The 15908-nt window shown below is 42.4% G+C and overlaps 1 protein-coding gene across 1 annotated transcript; it reads left to right on the top strand.

Moving 5' to 3' along the window:
• The first annotated feature begins 5684 nt into the window (after positions 1-5684).
• On the top strand, positions 5685-15093 carry LOC115156278 (trace amine-associated receptor 13c-like). Its single transcript, XM_029703736.1, has 2 exons — positions 5685-6565; positions 14981-15093. Exons 1-2 carry the CDS (start codon positions 5788-5790, stop codon positions 15091-15093), a joined length of 891 nt encoding a protein of 296 aa, XP_029559596.1. The 5' UTR covers positions 5685-5787.
• The last annotated feature ends 815 nt before the right edge of the window (positions 15094-15908 follow it).

Here is a 15908-nt window from a genome sequence, read left to right as displayed (position 1 = left end):
CGTAAGAGAGGGCATTTTTACTAGGATTAAATGTCAGGAATTGAGAAAAACTGAGTTTAAATGTATTTGGCAAAGGTGTATGTAAACTTCCGACTTCCACCGTATATTCAGTACCAGTCAAAAGTTTGGACACACTTTCTAATTCCAGTTTTTTAAAACTATTTTCTACATTGTAGAATAATAGTGAAGACATCAAAACTATGGAATAACACATATGGAATCATGTACTAACCAAAAAAGTGTTAAACAAATCTAAATATATTTTAGATTTGTATATTTTAGATTCTTCAAAGTAGCCATGCCTGGAGGTGTGTTGGGTCATTGTCCTGCTGAAAAATAAGTGTCCTACAGCAAACATATTTACAAATAATACATTATCTGATGAAATTGCTTAACTTCTCAGGGCTACGTGGGACGCTACCGTCCCACCTGCGGGACACACTATTCAACAGCCTGTGAAATAGCATGGTGCGAAATATAAAACAGCAAAAATCTCATAATTTCATTTTCTCAAATAATCAACTATTTTACACCATTTTAAAAATTAGACTCTCGTTAATCTAACCACATTGTCCGATTTCAAAAAGGCTTTACGGTGAAAGCATAAAATTATATTATGTTAGGACATAAACTTCACAAGAAAATACACACAGCCATTTTCCAAGCAAGGACATGCATCACAAAAACCAAAAGTACTGCTAAAATATTCATTAACCTTTGATGATCTTCATCAGATGGCACTCATAGGACTTCATGTTACACAATACCTGTATGGTTTGCTCGATGAAGTTCATATTTATATCCAAAAACAGTATTTTACATTGGCGCGTGAAGTTCAGAAAATGTATTCCCTCCAAAACTTCCGGTGAATGTGCACATCAATTTACAAAAATACTCATCATAAACGTTGATAAAATTTACAACAGTTATTGAAAGAATTATAGATACACTACTCCTTGACGCAACCACTTTGTCAAATTTCAAAATAACTTAGTAGCACATTGTTCAATATTCTGAGTACATAGCTCAGCCATCGAAGCAAGCTATCCAGCTACCCGCCAAGTTCTGGAGATCAACAAAACTCTGAATTAGTATTATAAATATTCTCTTACCTTTGCTGATCTTTGTCAGAATGCACTCCAAGGACTCCTACTTCCACAAGAAATGTTTGTTTTGTTCGAAATACTCCATATTTATGTCCAAATACCTCCGTTTTGTTCGTGCGTTCAGATCATTATCCAAAGGCATAATGCGCAAGTGTATATCAGGACACGAAAAGTCAAAATGTTCCATTACCGGTCGTAGAAACATGTCAAACGTTGTTTCCTATCAATCCTTAGGGTCTTTTAAGATAAAACGTTGATAATATTCCAACCGGACAATAGCGTATTCATTCCAGGAGAAAAAGAAGGAACGGCGTGCTCGTGGGCTCGCGCACACCCAAGCCCTTTGTCCATAGGCAGTCCACTCATTGACTGAGCTACTATTCTCTGCCCAGTAACAGGAGAAGGAGGAAACAGGTTTCTAAAGGCTGTTGACAGCCAATGGAAGCCTTAGGAAGTGCAACGTGACCCCACAGACACTGTAGTTTTGATAGGGATTCAAAAGAAGAACTACAATTCTCAGATTTCCCACTTCCTGGTTGGATTTTTCTCAGGTTTTTGCCTGCCATATGAGTTCTATTATACTCACAGACATCATTCAAACAGTTTTAGAAACGTCAGAGTGTTTTCTATCCAAATCTACTAATAATATGCAAATATTTGACTCTGGGCCCGAGTATTAGGCAGTTTACTCTGGGCACGCTTTTCATCCGAAAATGAAAATACTGCCCCCTATACCTTAAAAGGTTTTAAGAAAGGGGCACAAGACAGGGAGGTCCCCTCTCCCTCCTGTTTGCACTGGCAATTGAACTGCTTGCAGACAAAATTAGACAGGACCCAAGCCAAACAGGTATCAGTATTGGAAAACATTAATACAAAGTAAACTTATTTGCAGATGATTCCCTGATATACCAGACCAATATTGAAAACTCAATAATACTCTAAAATCTCAGGATATAATTTTGGATTGACCAATTTAGATATTTTCAAAATACATGTGATTTAAAAGTTTAATATCACAACATTTTGAGCAATCTTGAGGGAATCCTATTTGAGTCAGAAAAGGATATTAATATGATAGGTAAGCCATACAAAACCTTGCAGAGAGCCTATCCAACTGACAATCTCTTAGAAAAAACGACAATATATATAAGACATTAAAAAAACTGATATTGGAGAGATTACAGTTGACAAAAGTGCACGCAAAATCCAGTAAAAATGTATGCTTATAATTCATTGTACAACAGACAAAATTCAATAATTCGACATCACAATGGCAGAGTCATGTCTGAAGTGTAAACTCACAATAACTCAATAATCGGTGCTGTCTGAGAAAGTTATGAAGTCCAAAAAGTTATGTGCGGAGATAGAAAGTTGACTGTCAGAAGTATCACAATGTGAATTTACTTTTAAAACGCTTGTCTGCATATTTCCAGACATGGCATCTGAGGGTGCCGTGAGATACCCGATGGGTTGGACGATACTTTTCTCGTCAATCATCTTTAAACAAAACGCATACTTTAAAATTGGAAATCAACCAATCTTCTGTCATTAACACAATGTACATGTCAAATTCTTTATCTTCTAAATATTGAAAGTATGTGGGTGATGGAGAGAAAGAGAATGGTGCTGTTTGAGGCCATGTGACGGAAAGTGATGTGGGTGCTGGAGATGGGGTGTGTGCTAGTGGGCCGGTGTAGTTGATGTTTACATGATGTAGTTGTTTGGGCACACACCAAACAGGAGGAAACATAAACCCTCACGTCCTTAGCCAAAGTGGGCCACCAGTACTTCCCACTCAGACAGCGCACCGTCCGACCGATGCCTGGATGACCAGAGGAGGGTGATGCGTGGGCCCAATAGATCAGCCGGTCACGGACAACAGACGGAATGTACAGATGCCCAGCGGGACACTGGAGGGGAGTGGGCTCTGCACGTAGCGCCTGCTCAATGTACGCGTCCAGCTCCCACACTACCGGTGCCACCAGGCAGGGGGCCGGGAGTATGGGCTGGGATCCATGGGCTGCTCCTCTGTTGTCATACAGCCTGGACAGTGTGTCTGCCTTCACGTTCTGGGAACCTGGTCTGTAAGAAAGGGTGAAAACAAAACGGGTGAAAAACATGGCCCACCTTGCCTTGTGAGGGTTCAGTCTCGTCGCTGCCCGGATGTACTCCAGATTGCGGTGGTCAGTCCAGATGAGAAAAGGGTGTTTAGCCCCCTCAAGCCAATGTCTCCACGCCTGCAAAGCCTTGACAACAGCCAACAGCTCCCGGTCCCGCACGTCATAGTTTCCCTCTGGCAGGCTGAGCTTCCTCAAGAAGAAGGCACAGGGGCAGAGCTTCGGTGGCGTACCCGAGCGCTGAGAGAGCACGGCTCCGATCCCAGCCTCGGACGCGTCCACCTCCACTATGAATGCCAAAGAGGGATCCGGATGGGCCAGCACGGGAGCCGAGATAAACAGAGCCCTCAGGTGACCACTGCAAACGTACCGGTGCTCCCGTCAGCAGTGAGGTAATGGGAGCCGCTACCTGACCAAAACCCCGGATAAACCTCCGGTAGTAATTGGCGAATCCTAGAATCCGCTGCACCTCCTTTACCATGGTGGGAGTCGGCCAATCACCCACTGCTGAAATGTGGTCACACTCCATCTCCACCCCTGAGGTGGACATGCGGTACTCTAGGAAGGAGACGGACTGTTGGAAGAACAGGCATTTCTCAGCCTTGACGTACAGGTCATGCTCCAACAGTCGACCAAGCACCCTGCGTACCAGGGACACATGCTCGGCACGTGTAGCGGAGTATATCAGAATGTCATTAATACACACCACTACACCCTGCCCATGCAGGTCCATGAAAATCTCGTTTACAAAGGCTTGGAAGACTGATGGAGCATTCATCAACCCGTACGGCATGACGAGGTACTCATAATGCCCTGAGGTCATACTGAACGCCGTCTTCCACTCGTCTCCCTCCCGGATACGTACCAGGTTGTAAGCGCTCCTGAGATCTAGTTTGGTGAAGAAGTGCGCCCCATGCATTGACTCAATCGCAGTGGCGATAAGAGGTAGCGGCTAACTGTACCTCACAGTGATCTGATTTAGGCCTCGATAGTCAATACACGGGCACAGACCTCCCTCCTTCTTCTTCACAAAAAATAAACTCGAGGAGGCGGGTGAAGTGGAGGACCGAATGTACCCCTGACGCAGGGATTCGGAGACATCTGTTTCCATAGCCACCGTCTCCGCCTGTGACAGGGGATACACGTGACTCCTGGGAAGTACGGCGTCTTCCAGGCGATTTATCGCACAATCCCCTCCGTCGATGGGGTGGTAATTCTTTTAAAAGAAGGCGAGAACCAAATCGGCATATTCGGGGGGAATGCGCACGGTGGAGACCTGGTCTGGACTTTCCACTGTAGTAGCACCAGCGGAAACCCCTAAACACCCCCCCCGAGCACTCTCGCGACCACACCGTGAGAGCCCTCTATGACAAGCTAACCAGGGTAGGCTTAGCACCACGGGAAACGTAGGAGAGTCAATGAGGAAGAGACTGATTCTCTCTGTGTGAGCCCCCTGCGTCACCATCCCCAGAGGAGTGGTGGCCTCCCTAATCAACCCTGACCCTAATGGTCGACTGTCTAAGGCGTGAACTGGGAAGGGCATAACCACTGGAATGATGGGGATCCCTAAACTATGGGCAAATGATCTGTCAATAAAATTCCCAGCCGCGCCTGAATCAACGAATGCGGGGAAAACTCAGGAAAAGTAACAAACAAAAACATGTGTGCAACAGTGGGCTCTGGGTGAGAATGGTGCCTTGCCTGCTGCCTCGACCCCCAGATGAACCAACCCGACACCGACCGGCAGTGTAACCTCTGCGGCCACAGATGGTGCACGAGGCGGTACCTCCTCCAGTCTCCCTGAGCGCAGCACCTCCCAGCTCCATGGGCATCGATAAACAATTACACACACAGACATGGGGGGAACAGAGGGTTAAATACATGACATGTAATGACAGAATGAATGCCAGGTGTGTGGGAAAACAAGACAAAACAAATGGAAAATGAAAAGTGGATCGGCGATGGCTAGAAGACCGGTGACGTTGACCGCCGAACGCCGCCCGAACAAGGAGAGGGACCGACTTCGGCGGAAGTCGTGACAGTCATCAACTTCCCTACTGTCAGCTTTCCTACACACTTTGCTAAAAGGCACCTAAAGGACTACACACTGGCCAGCTGACATGTGACGTGCTGTCATGTCTCCTGAGGCTGTGGATAATGTTCCAAATTGAGCCCTGACATCACCCAAAACAGTTACTCTAACACAGGTATCCTATTTCCCTTGAAAAATAGCCTTTGAGTGACCAAAACATCAACCAGAATATATTTTCCCCATTAAAATGCTCAGAATTTGAGAAAATGTCCCTTTATCTCATATCTAACTATCAGGAAGGCTAAAGGACAGGCCACAGCATCATACAATCCTGTCATACATTACATCATTCTGTGCTCACTTGTGTATGTTTTTGTGTGCAGAGAGACTCCGGGGAGTGGAGTGGCTGTCAGTAACTCAGGGATAAATAGAGAGGCAGAGCTCAGAGTTTGACAGAAGGCTGAACTAACAGGGTCAAGCACAGGACCAAGCAGGAGCAGGAGGACATCAGCATTTAGATTTTTTATTACAAATGGAGGAGCATGAAGAGGTTCAATACTGTTTTAAAGACAGAAACTCCTCTTGCAGAAAGGCTTTGCTATCGATATCTATCTACATAACACTGTACATCTTCTTCTCATTGATTTCAGCAGTTACAGTATTTTTGAACATACTGGTGATCATCTCCATCTCTCACTTCAAGCAGCTCCACACTCCAACCAACCTGCTCATCCTCTCTCTGGCTGTGTCAGATCTCCTGGTGGGACTGATTGTGATACCTGTAATGACTGTAGCAATAATTGAACCGTGCTGGGTTTTTGGGGAATATTTCTGTGCGTTTCTTCTCTACATTACTTGTTTATGTACTTCTTTATCTCTGGGCAGTTTGGTCTTGATATCTATTGACCGCTATGTTGCTGTGTGTGATCCCTTATTATACCACTCTAAAATAACAATAACAAGAGTGATGTGTTGTATATCCATTACCTGGTGTTGTTGTATCATATACGATGCTGTTATTATAAAAAACATTGTAAATGTACAGGTACCCAGTCGGTGTTTGAATGAATGTTTTATTGTCGAAGGAATAACCTGGGGAAATATAATTGAATTTGTATTTACAATGGTTGTCCCATGCTCTATTATTGTAACACTTTATATGAAAATCTTTGTGGTGGCCAGATCACAGGCCAGAAAGGTATTTTCAAAAGAGGCTGCCAGTGTGTCTGGTGTTAAAACTGTACAGGCAAATAAGTCTGAGAGAAAAGCAACAAAAACTCTGTCTATTGTTGTTTCCAACTATTTCATTTGTTGGATTCCATTTCTATTTTCTTTTTTCTTTGTTTCTTTTTTAAGTGACAATTTATTATCATTCATCCTCAGCTTTCTGCCACTTGTTAATTCCTTAATTAATCCAATAATTTATGCTTTCTTTTATCCATGGTTCAAAGTGACAGCTAAACATATTTTCACTCTGAAGTTAAGGTGTTCATAGAACCTATATTTGTATTTCTAAGTTTGAAAAACAGGTTTGACATAGTTATGTTATACAATTGTTATTTCACGTAACAATACACTGACAATATATAGATGAATGTCGTGTTGATACAATGATTTGGCTGGATTGGATTGGAATGACTTGGAGAAAGTATTAGAAAGCATAAGCTTGTTTTATAAAAAACACTGTAGTCATTTTGGGTTGTATATTACAAATTCCAAAGCCTGTGGTTGTTAAATGTTATTTAATGATAAATAGTATGTAATTATTCTAAAAGTACATTTTGAGGAAGTCATGAATCATTATATATAGTCTAACATTACCCTCTAGTGGCTACATGGTGACACAACAGCTTTAACAAGTGCAGTGAAGTTGATATGTTCAATACTGCATGATATCAGATGACGTCCAAGTCTGTCTCAATGGTGTATGTAAGTAGTTGAGGGTAAAATGCAAGAATATGCAATTATAAGTACCACTTTATAATGGTCAGTAATAAACCATTTGTAAACTATGTGTAAGGCATTTACAGTTTGCTCACCATTTATTATTACACCCACATTTACTAAATGTTACTCACCTGGGTATTATGACATGTATAAACAACTACTATATGTATTCATTATTAAACACAACAGCGCAGGAGACCACAGTAGACACTTCAACCTCAACATACTGGTTATGAACACTACCACTACTCTTACTACCACTGCTCTCACTACATCCCTGCTGCCAGGTCAGGGGTCACACCAGAGCAGCTCTCTCAGAAGCTGTTTAGGGTGAATGAATATAGAGATTGGGTAACACACTAAATAATTAATAATGGAAAAGTATATAGTTTATTCATAACTTCTTTATCATTACTCCTGCATCTGTTTCAGTAAGCTACTTCTTCATACATTTATAAACAACTTTCATAGTATGTAATAATGATTTATAAGATCATTCATAAGATGTTTAATACATGTCCTTTTAAACCATTTAATAATCATTAGTAAAGTCGTTTTGCATTCCCTAATCTACAGTGAGGACTATTCATACTTTCTTAATACTTTCTGAATGTTTTGAACAGTGACCAGTGTAATTTATCACAAAAATATGGACATGCTATTGGTAGATATTCCAGCAGTACCTGATGCTCCTTCAGGTCTCAAAATGACCTAGAACATATCAATGGTTAAACAATAAGCACACAACACAGAGGATGTTAAAGGAAATATATTGAACATTTTATTCCAAAACAGTCACACTGTTGTAATAGTGTTCTGAAGTAGTAACGTGTTTGTCTGAAAATGATAACATTCGTGTTTGTTGGCAGTGACTATCAAAACCAAAGTGTGGACTGCAGTCACTCATTAGAGCAGTTCATAGACTGCTTACTGGGTAAGGGAACCGATATCTAAATACATAATTTAACTGAACATTACGTTTAAAGGGTTACTACCTTTAATACACTACAAGTGAAGTTGTCAAAATACTTCTTCAAATGGGGGGACTAGATACATAAGGTGTTTTCATTTCTAAACGGTAAAACAGATATGTATGAAAATACCCTCAAATAAAAGGTGACATTCTATGATGTCACCTCATATGAAACATTAGATTTCATATCCAAAATGCTGGAGGAAAGAGACAAGTTGAAAAACAGTTTTACTGCAGAGTTTTACACCCACTGGACACACACTGGTTGAATCAACGTTGGTGTTTTTTTAACCAAAATGGAGTAGACATTGAATTGATGTCTGTGCCCAGTGATCAGAGATTGTTTTCAGTATGTGCAGTGGCCATAGGATGGCAGTATAATTCACAATCTGTAAATGAGAGGGATAACTAGACTCATTCTATATGAAAGAGAATTATGTCTGCTCTATAAAGTCCATTTCTATCTGAACTTTCTGTGTCTGTATCAATTTGAGAAGAGACTATCTGTCTGAATAATACCAAAGCCTTTTCATTACAGGAGACTCAATGAATATAAAGGTTTTATTGTGAGTGATGAAAAAAAATATGCACAAAACATGTCAAATCAAACTTTCCATCAATTTACTCCACCAACCACCCACACCATTCGAGTTAACCCTAACAGTCCTGAGGCCCCAGTTTAAAAAATGGTCTGCAGGATGGCGTGGTTGGTGCCGTTCAGTCTCTCGCTCAGCGTCAATGGGCACTCTCCGTGGTGGAAGTTGGCCAGGTAGCCCTGACAAGAGATATTCAAATGAGCCTAATTTTCAGCTCTATGTATAGTCCACCTCCCGATTGATTGTGCCGTGGTTGCTGCTTCAAGTTTCAGCAACACAAAGCTGTCATGGAAGTTACTTGAATCTGGCTTATTGTGAAGTCAATAACTCTGATTTTAAAAAAAACTCGTCATGGGCAATGAAACATGTTGTTTTGTGGCCTTCAGAGAGGCAAATATCAAAGGTGTGAGTGTGATGAAATGAGCAGCCCAGAGCAGACAGTGGCAACCCATGTGGTGACTGTGGCGTAGGCTAGTGTATAAGGAAAGTCGCTACCTAAACTCCTTGATGCAAGCAGATGGGGTAAGTTGTCTAGAACAGAACAAATGATGTAGAAAAACCTGCAAAACTGTGAATGTAAACTAGGGAAAAAACAAACTACCCTCCCCTGTGCCCACTAAAAATCCACACAACCCTCACCCAAGCAACAACAAAAAAATACACCCCCTCCACTATTTTGCCCCCCCCCAGGAATTTTCAAACTGTCACTAAATGTGAAGTTCTTCTTTTATATGTACTAGACAAAATTTGTATCTGAATCCTTTAGCAGGAAACATTTCAACAGTTGGGTCTCGAATGTATGGTTGTGCCAAGCACACACAAACAAAATTCCTATAACTTTTATGAGATAATTACCACGTTGATAGAAAATAATGGTCACGTTAAAACAAGATTATTATCACCTTAATACGTGTTACTGAAAATATCTCATATTAACTTCTTAAATGTTAATTCCCCAATTTAGGGGACTTTCATTTTCATTGAAATTCTGTGTTTAATAGTCACATGTACAGGGTTTCAGGAGTGATTGGAGGGTACAGTGAAAATCTCAGGCTCTGAGCTTGAACATGCAGGAATAAGTGAATTAAAATAATGAAAATGGTAATACAAAAACAACAATAGAAATTTAAATAACAAATAAATGTCCATTGGGATGGAGGCTGTCGTCGCAAGAAAACCAAGATGCAGCGGAGGTTGTGGATTCATTATAAAATGTAATAAAATGAACCACTAATAACAAAACATCAAACAGCAACGAAAGCTAACAGTCCTGTCTGGTCAAAACGAACGAGACAGAAAACAATCCCCCACAAAACCCAAAGGAAAAACCTGCTCCTTATGTGTGACTCCCAATCAACAACAACGAACTTCAGCTGTGCCTGACTGGGAGTCACACACGGCCCAAAACAAAGAAATACAAAAAACCTAGAAAAAGAACATAGAACGCCCACCCAATGTAACACCCTGGCCTAACCAAAATAAAGAACAAAAAACCCCTCTCTATGGCCAGGGCGTTACACAGAGTAAAAACTGTTGAGGGAGTGGGGGGGAATGACCATAGGGGGAGCAGCATGACCATTGAGCGGGAGTGGGGACCGAGTTAAATAAAAAAAATAAAAAATAGGATAAAAAACATCTATGATAAACATATTAACAACTGCAACAGTGATGAATGTCGTTGGGGTGGGGGCAGAGTAAAAGTGTCCATTGGGGGAGTAGCAGGGGGGAGGAGGAGCAGGTAGCTGACTAGCGGTGGCTATTCAGCAGCCTGATCGTCTGAGGGTCGAAACTATCGGACAGTCTTCCAGTTTTGCCATGATGCTGCTGTGTTGCGTCTGAGTGATTGAAGCAGGAAAACCAGGGCATGGCTTGGTGGCTGAGGTCCCTGATGATCTTCTTGGCCTCCCTGCAACACCTAGTGTTGTAGGTGTCCTGTAGGGCAGGCAGTGTTCACCCAATGGTGCGTTTGGCTGCACGTATCACCATCTGAAGCTCCTACTGACCATTTCCACGACAGACCTGTTGATGAAGATGGGGATGTGTCCAGCCTGGTTCCTCCTGTAGTCCACAATCAGGTCCTTTGTTTTGTTAACATTGAGGGAGAGGTTTTTACATGAAACCACTCTTTCAGAGTGCCTACCTCCTCCCTGTAGGCTGTCTCGTCCTTGTTGGTAATCATGGCTACTGCTGTTGTGTCGTCAGCGAACTTGATGACAGAGTTGGAGGTCACACAGTTGTGGGTGTACAGGAAATACAGGAGGGGACTGAGGACTCAGCCTTGTAGGGCTCCCGTGTTGAGAATCAGGGTTGATGATGTAATGTTGCCTTCTTTCACCGTGAGCTTTGTAATGAGCGTATAGGGCACTATAGTATTGAAAGCTGTTTTATCAAGACATATGGTATTACTTAATTATGGTACTAATTCATTATTAAATAATACATTCACAGGTGAGACAGCAATGAATGAGAGGAGTGCACCAGATAATCAGTTGGATTTTCCCTGACCACTAATTACATAAAAAATTATTACAGTATTAAGGCAGCTGAAATGTTATGAATCTTATTGATTGTGAGTATATGTAGATTATCAACAAAAAACTATATTATTTTTAATGAATAGGTTGTTCAAAGGATATAAAATTTGAAACTGAAATCTATGATGTACTATTTGTCATCCTATTTACTATAGCAGTGCAAACTAGTGCAAAAAGTGCACACGAAGCATAGATAAGCAACAAATCTGATTTTTCGAACAAGAAAAGAAGTGCAAAGTAGAAATAGAAATAATGGTGTGAAAAAGGGCTAAATAAATAAATACAGTAGGGGAAGCGGTAGTTGTTTATTAGGCTAAATTATAGATGGGCTATGTACAGGTGCAGTGATCTGTGAGCTGCTCTGACAGCTGGTGCTTAAAGCTAGTGAGGGAGATAAGTGTTTCCAGTTTCAGAGATTTTTGTAGTTCGTTCCAGTCATTGGCAGCAGAGAACTGGAAGGAGAGACGGCCAAAGGAGGAATTGGCTTTGGGGGTGACCAGAGAGGTATACCTGCTGGAGCGCGTGCTACAGGTGGGTGCTGCTATGGTGACCAGTGAGCTGAGATATGGGGGGACTTTACCTAGCAGAGTCTTATAGATGACCTGGAGCCAGTGGGTTTGGCAACGAGTATGAAGCGAGGGCCAGCCAACGAGAGCGTGCAGGTTGCAGTGGTGGGTAGTATATGGGGCTTTGGTGACAAAACGGATGGCACTGTGATAGACTGCATCCAATTTATTGAGTAGGGTATTGGAGGCTATTTTGTAAATGACATCGCCGAAGTCAAGGATCAGTAGGATGGTCAGTTTTACGAGGGTATGTTTGGCAGCAGGAGTGAAGGATGCTTTGTTGCGAAATAGGAAGCCAATTCTAGATTTAACTATGGATTGGAAATGTTTGATGTGAGTCTGGAAGGAGAGTTTACAGTCTTACCAGACACCTAGGTTTTTGTAGTTGTTCACATATTCTAAGTCAGAACCGTCCAGAGTAGTGATGCTGGACGGGCGGGCAGGTGCGGGCAGCGATCGGTTGAAGAGCATGCATTTAGTTTTACTTGTAGTTAAGAGCAGTTGGAGGCCACGGAAGGAGAGTTGTATGGCATTGAAGCTCATCTGGAGGGTTGTTAACACAGTGTCCAAAGAAGGTCCAGAAGTAGACAGAATGGTATCGTCTGCGTAGAGGTGGATCAGAGACTCACCAGCAGCAAGAGCAACATCATTGATGTATACAGAGAAAAGAGTTGGCCCAAGAATCGAACCCTGTGGCACCCCCATAGAGACTGCCAGAGGCCTGGACAACAGGTCATCCAATTTGACACATTGAACTCTATCAGAGAAGTAGTTGGCGAACGAGGCGAGGCAATCATTTGAGAAACCAAGGCTACTGAGTCTGCCGATGAGGATGTGGTGATTGACAGGGTCGAAAGCCTTGGCCAGGTCAATGAATATGGCAGCACAGTATTGTTTCTTATCGATGGCGGTTACGATATCGTTTAGGACCTTGAGCGTGGCTGAGGTGCACCCATGACCAGCTCTGAAACCAGATTGCATAGCGGAGAAGGTGCGGTGGGATTCGAAATGGTCGGTAATCTATTTGTTGACTTGGCTTTCGAAGACCTTAGAAAGGCAGGGTAGGATAGATATAGGTCTGTAGCAATTTGGGTCAAGAGTGTCCCCCCCTTTGAAGAGGGGGATGACTGCAGCTGCTTTCTAATCTTTGGGAATCTCAGACGATACTTAAGAGAAGTTGAACAGGCTAGTAATAGGGGTTGCAGCAACTTCGGCAGATAATTTTAGAAAGAAAAGGTTCCAGATTGTCTAACCCGGCTGATTTGCAGGGGTCCAGATTTTGCAGCTCTCAATTATAGTGGATTTATCGGTGGTGACAGAGTTTCCTATCCTCAGTGCAGTGGGTAGCTGGGAGGAGGTGTTCTTATTCTGCATGGACTTTACAGTGTCCCAGAACTTTTTTGAGTTTGTGTTGCAGGAAGATACATTTCTGCTTGAAAAAGCTAGCCTTGGTTTTTCTAACTGCCTGTGTATATTGGTTTCTAACTTCGCTGAAAAGTTGCATATCACGGGGGCTGTTCGATGCTAATGCAGAACGCCACATGATGTTTTGTGTTGGTTAAGGGCAGTCAGGTCTGGAGAGAACCAAGGGCTATATCTGGTCCTGGTTCTAAATTTATTGAATGGGGCACGCTAATTTAAGATGGAGAGGAAGGCATTTAAAAAACAATTATAATAATAATAATCTTGAGAGAAACCTTTAGCAAACCCACCTGACCACTTGGAGGGAGTGTTTGAGCGCCTCTGGAGCCATGGATTGAAACTACAACCCCTCAAGTGTCACCTGTTCTAGATCAGGTCACTTACCTTGGGCATGTGGTGGGGGCCCAGGGGTTTACACCAAACCCTGGTAAGGTCAAAGCAGAAAATTAATGGGATACGCTTAACAAAGTGAGTCAGTTAAAATCGTTCCTGTGCTTTGTGGGGTGTTATAGGTGACTTATCCCATGTTCTAAATGATTGCCTTACCTCTCAATAATCTATTGGAGGACCAGGGGTCCACCTCATGAAAAACCAGTGTCCCAGTACAGAGGTCTTTAGCCCTTCCCTTGTGTTCTGGGTCAATTTGAAGGGAATGAACTGGAACATAAGGGAAGGGCTAAAATAGTGACATCCGTGATGTTCTGGGTCAATTTGACCCGCAATTTGACCTTGACCTTGGTCTATGTAACTATTGAACGCTTTGTCCTTGAAACAAGCTGCTTCATGCACAAGAATGGTGCATATGCTGATCACATTGATATAATGATGTCCCTATGATGCTCAGAAACTGAGGAACAGTGATCTGAAGTCAATTTGACCTTGACCTTTGTGCTAGTAACAAATTGTATTCTGTGCAGTAAAGATCTGTCCATGCTGATCACAAGGATATAGGTATGTTTTCCCTGTGATATTCAGAGGCCGAGGGACATTGATCTGACATTTGGCCATACATTCTTTTTAAAATGATTGATTTACGACTTTGGAATAGTCATCAAAAAGAAAGGAGGACCAAGGCACTGGTCATATAATTAATTAAAATGCCTATATTTGTATGGCATGTTCAATGGAAACAAAGTTTAAAAACTCTGCCACGTTTCGGCTTCATGGCCTTCGTCAGGGAGTACAAAGAAATGTCCTCTTTTAAACAGCTTTTTCCAATCAGCCCTGATTTGAAGAGGGAGTGGTTACAACATTCATTGGACAACACCTAGTAAGCAATTCTATACACAATAAAAAGTGAAATACTGTAGATATGTTATCAAAAATGCAACTCCAAGCTAGAAGCCTCAGAACCCCTAGAAATGTACTTCCAACCTTTTTTTACTGTGCCCTAAAACACAGCAAACATGGACAACAACAGTCTAAACATAGCTGACGGAAATAGAGGAAAAATTTCCACTAGACATTTTTGCACTATTTGGAACAGTATTAAAAAATGTTGCTCTATATTTGTAACAGTTGGGTCTATGAGGGGAAAAAGCATATAAAAGAGGTACTTCTCAGCAACCGTAAAATTAATTTTGGGGGATTTAAAATTATATATTTATGATATTGAATTACATATCTCTTCACCTCTGGCTCTACAGAGATGCAAGCTTCCGAGGGCTATGGGCTGTGTTGTCTCAAGTGCAGGAGGGCCTGGAAAGGGTCATCACCTATGGCAGCCTGAGCTTGATCCCGACCGAGCGATATTACCAAAACTACAGCTACTACAAGCTGGAACTGCTGAGACTGAAATAGGAGGTAATAGAGAAGTTTAACCCTTACCTGTGGGGATCCAATTTCACTGTTTACAATGACAATAACCCGCTTGTCCATCGGTGTACAGCCAACCTTGGGGTAGTCGAGCAGCACTGAGCCACACAATTGGCAAACTACCAGTTCAACATCTAGTACCATCCAGAAGCCCACATCATCAACACCAATATCCTCTCTATGCTTCCAGAGAAAGGAGGTAAAGAGATGCCCCAGACCCAGTTCGTTTGAGGGGGACCCCCCAAACACATGGCCCTGGAGTGTTTGGCAACAGACCGACGAGACCCTTCAAAATGTCTGAGAACTGTTAGACCAGGGCCAGCCTTTGGACAACCCAGCATGGCAAGCAGCACCCCAGCTCATCAAAACCTTACTGCAGGAGTGGAACCTGCTCAAAAAACAAGAGGGGGGAATAGTCAGGCAGGTGCCAGACGAACAGACAGGGGAGCATCCCATCAAGACTGTTGTCCTTCAGGAGGAAATGTCAAGAGGTATGGAAACACTACCACGAAGCACAGTCAATCAAATGTATGTATAAAGCCATTTTTACATCAGCAGATGTCAAAGTGCTTTCACAGAAATCCAGTTTAAAACCCCAAACAGCAACCAATGCAGATGTAGAAGCCCGTGGATAGGAAAATCTCCCTAGAAAGACAGGAACCTAGGAAGAAACCTACATAGGAAGCAGGTTCTGAGGGTTGGCCAGTCCTCTTCTGGCTGTGCCAGGTGGAGATCATAAGAATGCATGGCCATTAAGGCCAGATTGTTCTTCAAGATGTTCAAAAGATCATAGGTGACCA

This window comes from Salmo trutta, chromosome 20 (assembly GCF_901001165.1).
Source record: "Salmo trutta chromosome 20, fSalTru1.1, whole genome shotgun sequence".
Classification (NCBI taxonomy): domain Eukaryota; kingdom Metazoa; phylum Chordata; class Actinopteri; order Salmoniformes; family Salmonidae; genus Salmo; species Salmo trutta.
Note: the sequence above shows the minus strand (reverse complement) of the source record. Positions and strands in the feature narration are given on the sequence as shown.

Coding starts and splice junctions, on each gene's coding strand:
- LOC115156278 (XM_029703736.1), top strand. CDS start 5,788: ATGGAGGAGCATGAAGAGGTTCAATACTGTTTTAAAGACAGAAACTCC. Junction 6,566..14,980: donor TGTTTCCAACTATTTCATTT/GTTGGATTCCAT, acceptor TGTTGTCTCAAG/TGCAGGAGGGCCTGGAAAGG.